This window comes from Actinia tenebrosa, unplaced genomic scaffold (genome assembly GCF_029948245.1).
Source record: "Actinia tenebrosa isolate PJP-AT-01 unplaced genomic scaffold, QUT_ActTen_1.0 PGA_scaffold3__52_contigs__length_22856419, whole genome shotgun sequence".
NCBI classification, from domain to species: domain Eukaryota; kingdom Metazoa; phylum Cnidaria; class Anthozoa; order Actiniaria; family Actiniidae; genus Actinia; species Actinia tenebrosa.
The window spans coordinates 8,932,629-8,946,853 of record NW_028292580.1 but is presented as its reverse complement, the minus strand read 5'-3'; the positions used below and the strand labels follow the sequence as shown (position 1 = coordinate 8,946,853).

At 40.6% G+C, this 14,225-nt stretch overlaps 2 protein-coding genes across 5 annotated transcripts in view; one reads left to right on the top strand and one right to left on the bottom strand.

The window, feature by feature from the left end:
* The window catches only part of LOC116292338 (UPF0415 protein C7orf25 homolog), a 37,082-nt gene that overhangs the window by 17,043 nt on the left and 5,814 nt on the right, over positions 1-14,225 (bottom strand). The window contains exon 12 of one of the 4 annotated variants that reach the window (XM_031699627.2): positions 731-845. The exons of the other annotated variants lie outside the window; for them this stretch is intronic. The gene's annotated coding sequence lies outside the window, so the exon portion shown is untranslated. Of the gene's footprint in view, positions 1-730; positions 846-14,225 lie in introns of those variants that run through there. 4 annotated transcript variants of the gene reach the window in all.
* Positions 655-13,864, top strand: LOC116292334 (gamma-aminobutyric acid type B receptor subunit 2). The gene is made up of 16 exons (XM_089034818.1): positions 655-879; positions 3,197-3,340; positions 4,338-4,508; positions 4,827-4,928; positions 5,302-5,367; positions 5,496-5,687; positions 5,977-6,204; positions 6,374-6,437; positions 6,755-6,838; positions 7,196-7,476; positions 8,131-8,238; positions 8,668-8,790; positions 10,154-10,326; positions 10,645-10,804; positions 11,392-11,556; positions 12,062-13,864. Exons 1-16 carry the CDS (start codon positions 655-657, stop codon positions 12,185-12,187), a joined length of 2,412 nt encoding a protein of 803 aa, XP_088890944.1. The 3' UTR covers positions 12,188-13,864.

Here is a 14,225-nt window from a genome sequence, read left to right as displayed (position 1 = left end):
GCTTAAATTTATGCATATTTTTCGGCATCTTTTTTATCAATTTCCTCTAATTTACTAGCAAAATGGCAATTTACTCTAGCAGGTTTCTTGACATCAAAGGTATTCTAGGTTTAGGCCGCGATTCATACGAAGAATTAATTTGATATGAAGCGAGAATTCCGTTTCGTAATAGCCATTTGATGAGCCATTTGATGAGCTATCAAGGCAGTCAATGTAATCTCTTTGGAGCCTTAACGGAAATTAAATGTACACCATTAAAACAGAAAAGCGAATGTAATTGAAAAGGAATGTAAGCAATATAACAGTAGTTCAGTTCAACTTTATCTAAAATGATTTAATTCTCTTCTCTTCTCTTTTCATCTCATCTCATCCTATCTCATCTCATCTCATCTCATTTCATCTCATCTCGATATTCTGTTCTCTTCTGTTCTCTTCTGTTCTCTTCTGTTCTCTTCTGTTCTCTTAATAACCCCTCCTAGAGCTACTTTATTACTTTGTCTCCTCACACTTCTTTGCTTTAACAGTTTTGTTATAGCCATTGATTCATCCTTTCCTTTGCTTACATCGCATAAAGTACCTAAGGTCAGTTAGTCATGTACGCTCACAACATCAAATCATACTTCCCACAGTGCCAATTCATCTCACACTGCCAGGATGTTCAACGCACTCCAAACAGTTGTCATAGCAATTATCCTGGCTCCCGCCGCCTCGAAGATCCCTCTTTTCATTGGTGGATTCTTCCCTATGACGTCAATGTATTACGACGGATGGACGGGAGGCAATGGGATCCTGCCTGCTGCTGATATGGCGTTAGAACACATCAACAGTGCTGGGATTCTTGGTGACTATGAATTGAAAATGATATGGAATGACACTCGGGTGAGTCACTCCTTTAAACTTTTATATCTTAAGAACCATTCCTTGGTCGAGAATAAAAATGGCCCGAGTTGGCGTTGCTGTGCATTAGGGGAGTGTTTTTTTCTAATGCCATCTTTTTATTCCCCAAAAATAGTTCCACGATGCCATACATGCAATGCGAACTTGACACTAGCTTTTTCTTCAATATCGGAATGACTAATATCGAACTCAATGACTATCGAAGATGGAATTGTCTAGAAATATTCAACGGATTTCATCGTCTTTTGGGCTGATGAAAGTCAGGGCAAGGCTAACATAGATAACATAGCCAATGAAGCGGAATGTTTTGGAAACCTTTTTTTCCTGCTCTTGTTCGACTCTATCAAATTAGGATATAGTTTGTTTGGTTTAACGGAGGGAGAAAAACCCTCGAATCACTGACCTAACAAACTCCACTTACATACCGATTAGACAGGAATAAAATTGATTGGTATAACATTCATTCCCATGTTTTCATTTAATCATCCTAAATGAATTTATCTGATATACAACACCGGATTTGAGTCAGTTCCATCCGCGCGTTGAAATTACTTTCCATTCGCACACGACAGGGGTTTTAAAATTGCGATAGATATCATTCTCATTTGAGACATCAGGGATGCTTACCATTTACTACCCGGAAAAACCGAAAATTCCAGTTGGAAAACAAAAGTATGCACCATTATTCTGATCCCGCTCTTTTTGGTTCTTTCGGTAGACGCGTGTACCATTTATCGAAGTCAAAGTTTCCCGCTATTTTCTTACCATTAGCGGAATGAATTTCCAACCGGATAATTTGGTTTAAATGATGAGCACCCCAAGAGTCAAATGAGCAATGTTTAGATCATGATTGTCTCGCTCATGTCTTTGACAAACTACATTTTATAAAAGGTTAGGGCTTTGTGTGGGTGTACTTCGTCGGGAGAGAAGACCTAGGGCAGGTGTAAGCATGCGGTTGATATATGTCTGGAAGATAATAGATCTTTTTGGTATTTTTGGTTAAATTGCATTCTCTAAGAAAAAGGTTGGCGGAATCCGACCCCTGAGAAGTGTTAAACTTAATATAACCTTCGATTTAGTTATCGTTACCCTTAATCAACGTCTGGGCTGATCTAATTAATTGTCAAGACATGGGTAACTCATAGTTCGAACCCTGAAACAACCTCTGGGCTGATCTAAGTCAGGGCACGGCAAGCTCACAGATCGATCCCTGAAACAGCCTCTGGGCTGATCTAAGTCAGGGCAGCGCTAACTCACAGATAGATCCCTGAAACCACCTCTGGGCTTGTGATCTAAGTCAGGGTACGGCTAACTCACAGATCGAATAGCAATTTAGCGTGTTAGGTTTTGCCAAGGGAGAAAAACGGGAGAACATGGAGATCATCCATAAAACTATTTACTGTATTCTCTTATCCCTTAAAAATAAATTCCGAGTTCTTCCCATCCTCATACACTACCTCTTAATATGATTAAGTAGAAACTCCTGGAACATGACTGACTCTTATGATGATATCTATCTCCAAATTAAAACTGCATTCATGCTGTGTGCGTAATTTCAGGATGACTAACAAACTTCCGTAAACGATTATCGCGACGCACGTTCCTTCCATTAATGAATCCTGTTCACACGTGGGGAGATTTCGACCAGATTCGAGTACCAAATGATAAGATCATATTTAGTACATGGGTACTCTGTGGGACACGTAGACTTATGTCTAGCGAGCACCTAATCTCGCAGTAATTTATATTACTAAGTGATTTCCCCCGAATTATTTAATACACTAATCAAAAGTTCCACGATTCTGCTCATGGCATGCTCAACAAGTCAAAAAGTGGGATAATTGGTTGTAAAAATTGCTATATTTTGGGGTATTTTTGATTTGGAATTAGCTTAAGGCTACTTTCTACTGAATATCTAATAAAAATTGTGCTTATTAAGAAAATAAAATCAAAATATAGCAATTTTTTACAACCTATGATCCCACTTTTTGACCCCTTGAACATGCGCTTAGAGCAGTAGCCCGGAAGTTCTGATGCACGCTGGGTCGTCCTTCACGAATTTGCAAGATGTGATGCTATTGGAGGGCGCACATGTGTAGAACAATAGAAAACAATAACCTTTTCCCAACCCCGCCCCTAAACCTAACCAATCACAGGGTACGTTGCAAATTCTTGAAGCCTAACCCGGGGGGTCCCTGCACGTATAGAACGAAAGTCACCTGGGAGTCGAAAGATAATATATAGACTGGGCACCCTGTGGTCTAACTACCTATTTTATTTCTCATATGGATTTTATTAGGGATCTCCAGGATGGACCGAACATCTCTTATATCAATTCCTCTCAAGTTCTCCTCGAAAAATTATGCTGCTGGGGGCTGGGTACTCGTCTTGTAGTACTGTCGTGGCGGCTTTGGCTGGACTCAATCCATGGCGAATACCACAGGTAGACCATTAGCTAGGTTTTTTAATTACTCGGCGAGCTTCCTGTGGCTAGGGTAGCAGTCTCCTCCACAGGCGTCATTAGGTTCGGTCCCAGATCCTCACTTAAGCACTACATTCCTTTCCGATTGTTTAGTTTAGCCAATGAAACGTTTGTTGCGTTTCTAATCCAATTACGTCCCTCGATTGATTTTGAATATATGGTCAGCTGTCAAAACCGCAAGACCATATTTAAGAGTATCCTTTTTTTCCAATGACCGTATTTAAAACTATCCTTGACCATATTTAAGAGTATCCTTGACCGTATTTAAGGGTATCCTTGACCATATTTAAGAGTATCCTTGACCGTATTTAAGGGTATCCTTGACCGTATTTAAGGGTATCCTTGACCATATTTAAGGGTATCCTTGACCGTAATTAAGGGTATCCTTTTTTTCAAATGACCGTATTTAAGAGTATCCTTGACCATATTTAAGAGTATCCTTTTTTCTAATGACCATATTTAAGAGTATCCTTGACCATATTTAAGAGTATCCTTTTTTCTAATGACCATATTTAAGAGTATCCTTGAACATATTTAAGGGTATCCTTGACCATATTTAAGGGTATCCTTGACCATATTTAAGAGTATTCTTTTTGTCAAATGACCATATTTAGGGGTATCATCGGGATATTTGGAACTAGTCCACCTTGGACACCTTACCTCGGACACCACCAATAAAATGTTTGTTTGTGTGTCTAGGTCGCATGCGCTTTGCCGCTAAACTCATAATAAAGAAGGCTCGCAGCACACATAGACCAGACAATTTCAGTAGAAACAAAGCCCATGGAAACCCGACGCGAATTCAAGTTTTATAACAGCGTCATCATCAAACTTACAATGACCTAAGCAAGTAATTAATGCTTTGATTCACGGAAGGAATGCCAAAACCCAGACGTGCTGGGACTATACTAGGTACATAGCAACCTATTGATACAAATGCTTTTCGTGTCTTTTTTAGATCTCGTATGCGTCCACATCACCCGCTCTATCAGACAAGATCTTGTATCCCTACTTCTACCGAACAATCCCAGATGACACCTCCTTCAACGCCCCTCGTTTCGCTATACTCAAGACATTCAACTGGTCCCATGTAGGGATTATCTATCAAGACGAAGATATACACAGAGCGGTAAGCTGTGTTTGTGTGTTAGAGGTAGGGCAAGGGGTCAAGGAAAGAAGGTAGAACAAGGAGGAGGAAGGGGAAGGAGGAAGAGGAAGGGAGGAGAGAGGGAGGAAGGGGAGTTATAGGGAGAAAGGGGAGAGACGACGAATGGGGAAGATAGATGGAGGAAGGTAGGGAATAGAGGGAGGAAGGGGAAAATACAGGGAGGGAGGGAGGGAGGGAGGGAGGTGGAGAGGGAGGGATTGCCAGTTCATAAAATTAATATTAGGAAATTATACATATAGAAACATTTGGTATGATAATAATCTGGATATCGTTTCAAAGGCGGTGGAACATCTTCAACTTGATATAAGAAGCCGCGGGATGAGGGAACTCACTGCTGAGGCGTTTAGAAACAGTGCTACTACTCAAATGGCGAATCTCAAGGCAAGTAAGAAAAATGGATGGATGGATGGATGTGATGGATGGATGGATGAATGGATGCATGGATTGATGGATGGATGGATGGAGAGAAAGGATGGATGGATGGATGGATGGATGGATGGATGGATGGATTGATGGATGCGTGGATTGATGGATGCGTGGATAGATGGATGGATGGATGGATGAATGGATGAATGAATGGATGCATGCATGCATGGATGGATGCATGGATGGATGGATGGATGAATGGAGAGAAAGGATTGATTGATGGATGGATGGATGGATGGATGGATGGAGAGAAAGGATTGATGCATAGATGAATGAATAAATGGAGTTGCTTATTATAATAGAACGTTTTTACACGCTTTTTCAACAGAAAAAAGATGCAAGGATCATTATCGGTAACCTTTTTGGGCACGGAGCCCGTAAAGTATTTTGTGAGGTAAGTCAAGTTACCAAGCTAGCCAAACGACGTATCTCTCTCCTCCTAATTCTCCATCACTCTATCATATAATCATGAAAAGCTCTTTATATGCATATCAATTAAGTCAGGACTCCGATTCTGTCCAGGCTTACAAACTTGGAATGTATGGTTCTCGATATTTATGGATCATTCTTGGATACATCGAGAAGGACTGGTGGCTAATTAACGATTCCAGTATAGATTGTACCGCTGACCAGCTACTGCGTGCAGCAAACTATCACTTGTCTACGGTTAATCTGTGGCAGGCAAAAGATGATATGGAAACTGTCTCGGGAAAGGTACGAAATGTGGCGAAAATGGGTAACCATGCAAATAGTGACAGGTGGATTGATGGAAGGAGGGAGGGAAGGAGGGAGGAAGGAAGGAAGGAAGGAAGGAAAGAATAAAAGAAGGAAGGAAAGACTGAAAGAAGGAAGAATGCAAAGATGGAAGGACGAAAGGGAGGGAAAACTCGAAAGAATACTAGTCCAACGAGCAGTGCATTGTTCACCCAAACTCTGAAAATCCATAGTTACTTTCACCGTCCAAATATATATAGTTTAAGAATCAAATTATCTTTGCCAACAGACAGTGAAAGAGTTTTTCCAAGAGTACAACAGCAAAGTAGAACAAAACAAACGAGACGAACATTCTAGTTACGTGTATGACGCACTGTGGGCTATGGCACTAGGCCTAAACCACACGCTTATGAAAATGCCCAGGACTGAAAGACTGGACAAACTGCCTTATGGTGATAACAAGACTATTGCTCTGCTGACGAACGAGCTGGATCGAGTAACGTTCAATGGAGTTACTGTAAGTGGTGTGAAGTAAAATAGAGCAGGTTTCGCATGGCTGTGAAAACACTCGGTGCAGTATGCGTGCGTGCGTGCTTTGCCGTGACCGTGATGTTTTCTAGAATTTTGATTGGCTGATTTTTGAAAAGTTGGTAAATGTAAAATGTGATGTTTTCGGCTTTTTTTAGGGCCCAGTTTCATTTACTTCAAAGCGAAATCGTGTTGGAGATACAAAGATCATACAGTTTATAGGTATGACGAATTGTTGTTAAATAGAGGTTGGTATTTTCACCTCTTTGGGACTTTGACAACTGGTCGCTAAATAGAGGTCGGTCGCTTAATAGAGGTTTAGATTAGTGCAGAAATCGTCATTGATAATTTGAATTATGGCCGCTAAATAGAGGTCGTTCGCTTAATAGAGGTTTAGATTAGTGCAGAAATCGTCATTAATAGTTTGATTTATGCCCGCTAAATAGAGGTTGGTCGCTTAATAGATGGCCATTTGATAGAGCCTCTAGAGATATGCACCAGATCTTATTAACAGTAACAGCATGTGGTTTATTCCACAGATGGGGGGAAAAAACAAGTTGGTCTGTATGAAAACAAGCTTGGCGTAATTAACTGGACTGGACATGAGAAGATTATATGGCCAAGTAGCTTATTATGCTCATATATACATTGTGGTAGACAATGGGAGGCCTGGAAAGGAAAATAGGAAGGAGGGAGGAAGGTAGAGGGGGGAGGGAAAGAGGGAGGGATGGATAGATGGATGGATGGATGCGGATGGATGGAGGAATGGAGGGGCGGAGGGAGAGGGGGGGGGGGGGGGGAGGGCGTGAGCTAGGAAGGGAGTATATGGTAAGATAAAAGAATTAAAAGAAAGAAAAGAACTAGAAGGGAGGAAAGAATAAGGGAATGAGGGAGCGAACAAACGAATAAAGGATACTTTCGAGCTAAATTGTATCACACGTATTCAAAAATCTAAAACATTTCTAAATATTGCTTTTCAGGTGGCTCTCCACCTTCTGATCGCATTCAACAAGTAAACAAACTCATTTCTCCCTCATTAATACTTTACGGATTCATGGTCAGCACGAGCATTATCTGCATCCTCATTGCCTTTTTCTTCCTATGGTTCAACACACGCCACAAAAATATCCGCTACATCAAAATGTCAAGTCCCAACCTGAACAATATCATTATTTTGGGATGCGTGCTAAACTATGTGTCTGTGGCTACTTTTGGATTAGATGGATCTCTAGTGGATCATAGCTATCATTTTATCTGTGCAGTAAGTACTCGTGTAGAATAGACCCCCATCGAATTCCAAATTACCGCTGTGTTTCTTGCTTACAGACTCATTTGCTCAGGGCTAGCCTCGAGTTTGTGCAGAATATTCACGTGTTCCAGTCAAGGTCCGTCGAGTTTCAAAATGTTTGTATTGTTGAAGTTGTGCATTCTTTACTTTTCTGTTGGTATTTGTGAATATTTAAACAATGATACGAGGCTAACCCTGTGCAAATGAGTCTGTAATCAAGGAACACAGCGGTAATTTGGAATTCGAAACTGGTCTATTAAACGGTGGTGTAATGATAACACACTCACACTCGGCGATTTTCCGGTTTTCTTCTCGCCAGTGTGACACGCTCGATTATAATTCGATCCGTAGTTAGCCGTGCCCTGACTGTCAGGTTTGGCCACTATTTGGAGCAGATATTGAGATCCAAAGACTAATTAAAAGCTTTGTGAGCTGGTCATATGACCATGATGTCAACCTGGTCCATGTTGAATACAGAGCAGAAAAATTAGTTTAGTCCTCAAGCTCTTGTGCCATGCGCAACATTTCTATTTAAGAACTAGTTAAGTAGCCTAATAGTATTAAAATAGATATTTTATTTATTAATTATTATTATTAATATTTGTCATTATTTGTTGGTATTTTTAGAGTCGTTCTTGGACCCTTTCACTCGGTTTTAGTCTCGCTTATGGCGCAATGTTTTCAAAGACATGGCGAGTACACACTATATTCACCAATAGGAAGCTAAGAGGAAAGGTAAGCAACAACATCTGCCAAGAGCAATAAAAACATCAACGAATATAAGAGTAGCAACATTGATAACAGCAGCAGCAGCAGCAGCATTAACTGAAGCAACAGCAGCAGTAACGGCACCGGCAACAACAACATTAGAAACAACAGCAACTAAAACTAACAGGCATAACAGCAACAGCAACAACAGCAGCAGTAGCAGCAACAACAACAGCAACAGCAACAACAGCAGCAACAACAACAGCAGCAACAACAACAGCAGCAGCAACAACAGCAGCAGCATCAGCAACAACAGCAGCAGCAACAACAGCAGCAACAACAACAACAGCAGCAGCAACAACACAGCAGCAACAACAACAGCAGCAGCGGGACAAGAACAGAAGCCCGAAGAACAGTGACATTAACAGTGACTACAAATTTCGGTTCCTTTTTTAGATTGTTAAAGACCGTCATCTACTGGCTATTGTCTTTTTATTGCTAGTGGTTGATGTTACATATCTCATCATTTGGCAAAGCATCGATCCTCTTAAGCGAATATTGTACGAGGCTGAAGTTGAGGTAAAGCTAATTCAAACATTGATTGGTTCAGATTGAATGTAATTGGAATGGATTGGATGTGACTGAGATGGATTGGATGTGACTGAGATGATTGGATGTGACTGAGATGGATTGGATGTGACTGAGATGGATTGGATGTGACTGGGATGGATTGATGTGACTGGGATGGATTGGATGTGACTGAGATGGATTGGATGTGACTGAGATGGATTGGATGTCACTGGGATGGATTGGATGTGACTGAGCTGGGTTGGATGTGACTGAGATGGATTGGATGTGACTGGGATGGATTGGATGTGACTGAGCTGGTTTGGATGTGACTGTGATGGATTGGATGTGACTGGGATGGATTGGATGTGACTGAGATGGATTGGATGTGACTGAGATGGATTGGATGTGACTGAGATGGATTGGATGTGACTGAGATGGATTGGATGTGACTGAAATGGATTGGATGTGACTGAGATGGATTGGATGTCACTGGGATGGGTTAGATGTGACTGAGCTGGGTTGGATGTGACTGAGATGGATTGGATGTCACTGGGATGGGTTAGATGTGACTGAGATGGATTGGATGTGACTGAGATGGATTGGATGAGACTGAGATGGATTGGATGTGACTAGGATGGATTGAATGTAGATGGAATGGATTGGATGTGACTGGGATGGATTGGATGTGACTGAGATGGATTGGATGTCACTGGGATGGATTGGATGTCACTGGGATGGATTAGATGTGACTGGGATGGATTGGATGTGACTGGGATGGATTGGATGTGACTGAGATGGGTTGCATGTGACTGAGATGGATTGGATGTGACTAGGATGGATTGAATGTAGCTGGAATGGATTGGATGTGATTGAGATGGATTGGATGTGACTGAGATGGATTGGATGTGACTAGGATGGATTGGATGTGACTGAGATGGATTGGATGTGACTGAGATGGATTGGATGTGACTGAGATGGATTGGACGTGACTGAGATGGAGTGGATGTGACTGAGATGGAGTGGATGTGACTGAGATGGATTGGATGTGACTGGGATGGATTGGATGTGACTGAGATGGATTGGATGTGACTGGGATGGATTGGATGTGACTGAGATGGATTGGATGTGACTGGGATGGATTGCATGTGACTGAAATGGATAGGATGTGACTGGAATGGATAGGATGTGACTGGAATGGATTGGATGTGACTGAGATGGATTGGATGTGACTGAGATGGATTGGATGTGACTGGAATGGATTAGATGTGACTGAGATGAATTGAACGAGACTGGATTGGATTGGATGTGACTGGGATGGATAGATCGATCTATTTATATAGAGAATATCAGTTTCTTTTTGTTAAATTCCTAGGTGTCCTCACATAACCACGTAGAGATAGTATACCAAATGGAACACTGCCAGTCTTCCTCCACCTATCTTTGGCTAGGAATACTCTTTGGTTATAAAGGAATTTTACTTCTGTTTGGTGCGTTCTTGGCTTGGGAGACCAGGAAAGTCACTATTACTGCTCTTAACGACTCAAAGTAGGTGCTTTTTAAGTCAAGATTAAATAGGCCTTTTGCAACAAAAAGTCATCTGCTGATAGATTTATCACTTTGATAACGAAACAATTCAACCAAAAGTCCCTTAATTGGGGGAGGCTCTGCTGGATGGCAAACAAACTTTGAATTGCTTCGTATGAAATCGAAAGTGTATTATAAGGATAAAAAGCATTTTTAACATTAACATTTTTAACATTAACAGTCAAGTGATTATTTCCTGCAAATTGCACTATTCTAGTGCATCTTTCATTCTCTAGTAACTATTAAGTATTAAGATGCCCATCCTCACTTTCTTTCCAGATATATTGGTTTCTCAGTTTATAATGTATTTATTCTGTGTGCTATTGGGGTTCCTGTGTCGCTGGTTCTCAAGGATCATCCCGATGCATCATTCTCTATAATATCTATTCTAATCATCTTTGGGACATCGTTAACTATTTGTTTCGTATTCATACCCAAGGTAATACTAATAATAATTATTATTATCGTTAGGATCGTCATCACTATCAGCATAATCCTCATCACCAACATCATCGTCATCACTATCAAAATCGTCATCATCATCATCACCATCACCACCATCATCACCAATACATCATCACCTTCATCACTACCATCATCATCCTCATCATCACCATCATCATCACCACTATCATCATCATCACCATCACCACCAATACATCATCACCTTCATCACTACCATCATCATCAACAACTTCATCAACATCATCACCATCATCATCATCACCATCATCACCATCATCACCAATACATTATCACCATCATCAGCACCATTATCATCAATAACGTTATCATCATCATCACCATCATCATCACCTTCATCATCACCTTCATCATCATCATCACCATCATCACCGGTACCACCACCATCATCACCACCATTATCATCAATAACTTCATCAACATCATCACCACCATCATCTACAACATCTTCATCGTCATCACCATCATCAACATCATCACCACCATCATCAACATCATCATCATAACAATAACGATAATGATGATATTTTCCTCGTTGTCAAGGTAACAGAATTACGTAAGCACATGCAGGTGGGTGGTCGACCCGAACCAATTGAACGCACCTTCACAGTAGGGAGTGTTTCACGTAATAACCTGGACGATGGTCTATCTACACTAAACAGTAACCATAGAAGAGAAATACAGGAGTATAAAGACAAACTAGAAGAGGTTAGTGGCCAGAAAGTGGGCACAAAAAATCTGTAACAATCACACTCCACGTCTGTTAAGTTTTACTCTAGCATTTGATGTTGTTGTTAATATATGGTGATGATGATGAACAAAATGGTGAAGGCAAATGACGATGATGATGATAATGACGTTCATGGGTGATTATGGTGATGATGATGATGATAATGGTGATGGTATTGTTGTCGATGATGATGGTGATGAACCAAATAGTGATAGGAAATGATGATGATGATGGTAATGACGATGATGATGATAATGACGGTGATGATGATGATGGTAATCGATGTTGATGGCAAATGATGATCGATGATGATGATGATGATGATGGTGGTGATGATATCAAAACTGTTGTTGTTGCCGATAGTGATGGTGAAAATGTAGAAGACCATTATAAAGTTCTTCTCAAACGCTACTCAAACGTTCTACTATACAAATTCGAGTTGAAATGAATAATTTATATTTCTATTTTTCATTTGTTTATCAGAAAGAAGAAGAAATCATTACCCTTCGCAAACGACTTCAAGGTTACGAGGAAATAGCAGATTCCAGTAAAAAACAATGCCAGGACACCTTAAAAATCAATAATCTACAAGCAGCAAACACCATATGATATGTTAAAAATATACAGTTCTTGGTCGGCTCAAACGGCTAAAACATTTGTGTTGGAAACTTACTACAAGACCCAGGGACGTAGCCAAGGGGGCCAAGGGGGCCCGCTCCCCCATCCTCGCGCTGTAGAACCTCCACCCCTGTAATGCCCTGGGAGTGAGGTCCAGATAGAAATGAAAGACATGAGATGGAATTGGATTCAGAAATTGATTTTTACGGATGGAGGAAAGACTGAAGAACCTGGATAAAAATATTTGAATAACTGACAAGGATAAGGAAATTGCAGTACGATTTTTCGAAATAAGAATCCCAAATAGGAGATATCGGAGTTACACTCTAGTGCCTTCAGAACGTTTCTATACATTTCATTGTATTGACCCAAATGCCTCGACTTGAAACGTTTGAAGGCAACAGAGTTTAACTCCGATATCTGCTATTGTTTTTGCTGAACAAAAGCAACTAGCTCTTTCTTTCTTTCTTTCTTTTTTTTTAAGGAAAAAATATAGATGCGGTGGTATTCGAATACACGCTTGGCTCGAGAAATTAGATATTCAATTTAAAAAAAAAAATGGAAAAAAAGAAAAGAAAAAAGAAAAAAATCGATTCCAAGGTGCCATACCCCCGAGACATCCGCAGAGCTGAGGCGTCGTACGGACTTCGGACCTGACGGCGATTAAATCCTTCTGCCCTTGGGTGCACGAATTACGCAAGAAAATATTCTAGCCGAAGCATCAGGGGAGAGACCAGCCGGCCCCCAGACCATATCGGCTAATCCCTTGCATCTCTGCCACGCACGGAATCGGTTGAAAAAATACTGTCAAAAAGTCTAGTCTATTCGGTTAAAGGCTATTGTTATGCAATTTTTCATGAACACCTTAGTCCAGTGGAAAAATACTTGGGCTTTCGAGACAGTGGATCAAGCCCGGATTTGCAGAGTTAGAACCTGGATGGGTGACAGTATAGTAAGTGCATGGTAGAATCTTTTTTTTTCTTTTTTTCCCTAATCTTTTCTTCTAACCTTTCCTGTTTGTTTGTTTGTTTGTTTGTTGTTGTTGTTTTTTTTTTGTTTTTTTGTTTGGCTTCTTCGTATACCAACTCAGACCAATGGCCATTTGATGACTGGAAGCCAAATCGCAAAAAGCTAAAAACCAACCAGTCGATTACCGTGGATAAATAAAGCTAATCATAGTCTTAATTATTATCAATATTATTCATTATCTCTAAATTATCATTAAGAAAAACCAAGATAATGGTTTGACCAACGAATAGAAATTATTTATACGTAATAAATATGCAATTATATATAACTTTTATTTATCTTTTAAACCCTAGAATGTAAATACTCACTTCGAGTGACTGTCTTTTTTCATTATTTGGAGGCGAGGAATTAAGCTACGGACACAGGGTGCAACATTGCGCGCAGAGTTGCATGCGATTTATGTTGCGAGCCACGACACACGACGCAATTTGTTGCACGCAACGCAAGTAAAAGACTATCCTATTTCAGCAACATTGTCTCCGCACCAGTAGCGTAGCGAGGGGGGGCACGGGGTGCACGTGCCCCCCCAATTTTTCAAACAACTTTTTCGAAAAAACGAAAGAGGAAAATAGATTATTGCAACCTAGGAAAGTGCGCTGTATAAATCAGTTTATACCAATACGAATTTGTTTCTTTTTTGTTTCTGCGTTTATTTGTTTTATGGGGGGAGGAGTAATTTTGGGGGGGGGGGGGGGGGTCAGTGCCCCGCCAGCTCCTAGGTCTTCGCTACGCCCCTGGTCCGCACCTTTAGTAAGAAAATAGAAGGAAGAGCGCGAAGAGAGGATAGGAATGTAGGAAAACTAAGAGTTCACCATTCGCTTTAGGAGGGTTTGAATTAAGGAAGTAGCGTGTCAGATGCAGGCTTCTCTGTGTTTTTCTTTTTAGATAATGCTGTTAAGTTATGGCGTATTTTGGGATGCAACTCCTCACAAAAACGCGAAAATACTGCGAAAATTATACTCAATAATATAACTTCGACCTGAAACAATTTGACCTTTGA

Coding starts and splice junctions, on each gene's coding strand:
- LOC116292334 (XM_089034818.1), top strand. CDS start 655: ATGTTCAACGCACTCCAAACAGTTGTCATAGCAATTATCCTGGCTCCC. Junction 880..3,196: donor TGATATGGAATGACACTCGG/GTGAGTCACTCC, acceptor GGATTTTATTAG/GGATCTCCAGGATGGACCGA. Junction 6,839..7,195: donor TGAGAAGATTATATGGCCAA/GTAGCTTATTAT, acceptor ATTGCTTTTCAG/GTGGCTCTCCACCTTCTGAT.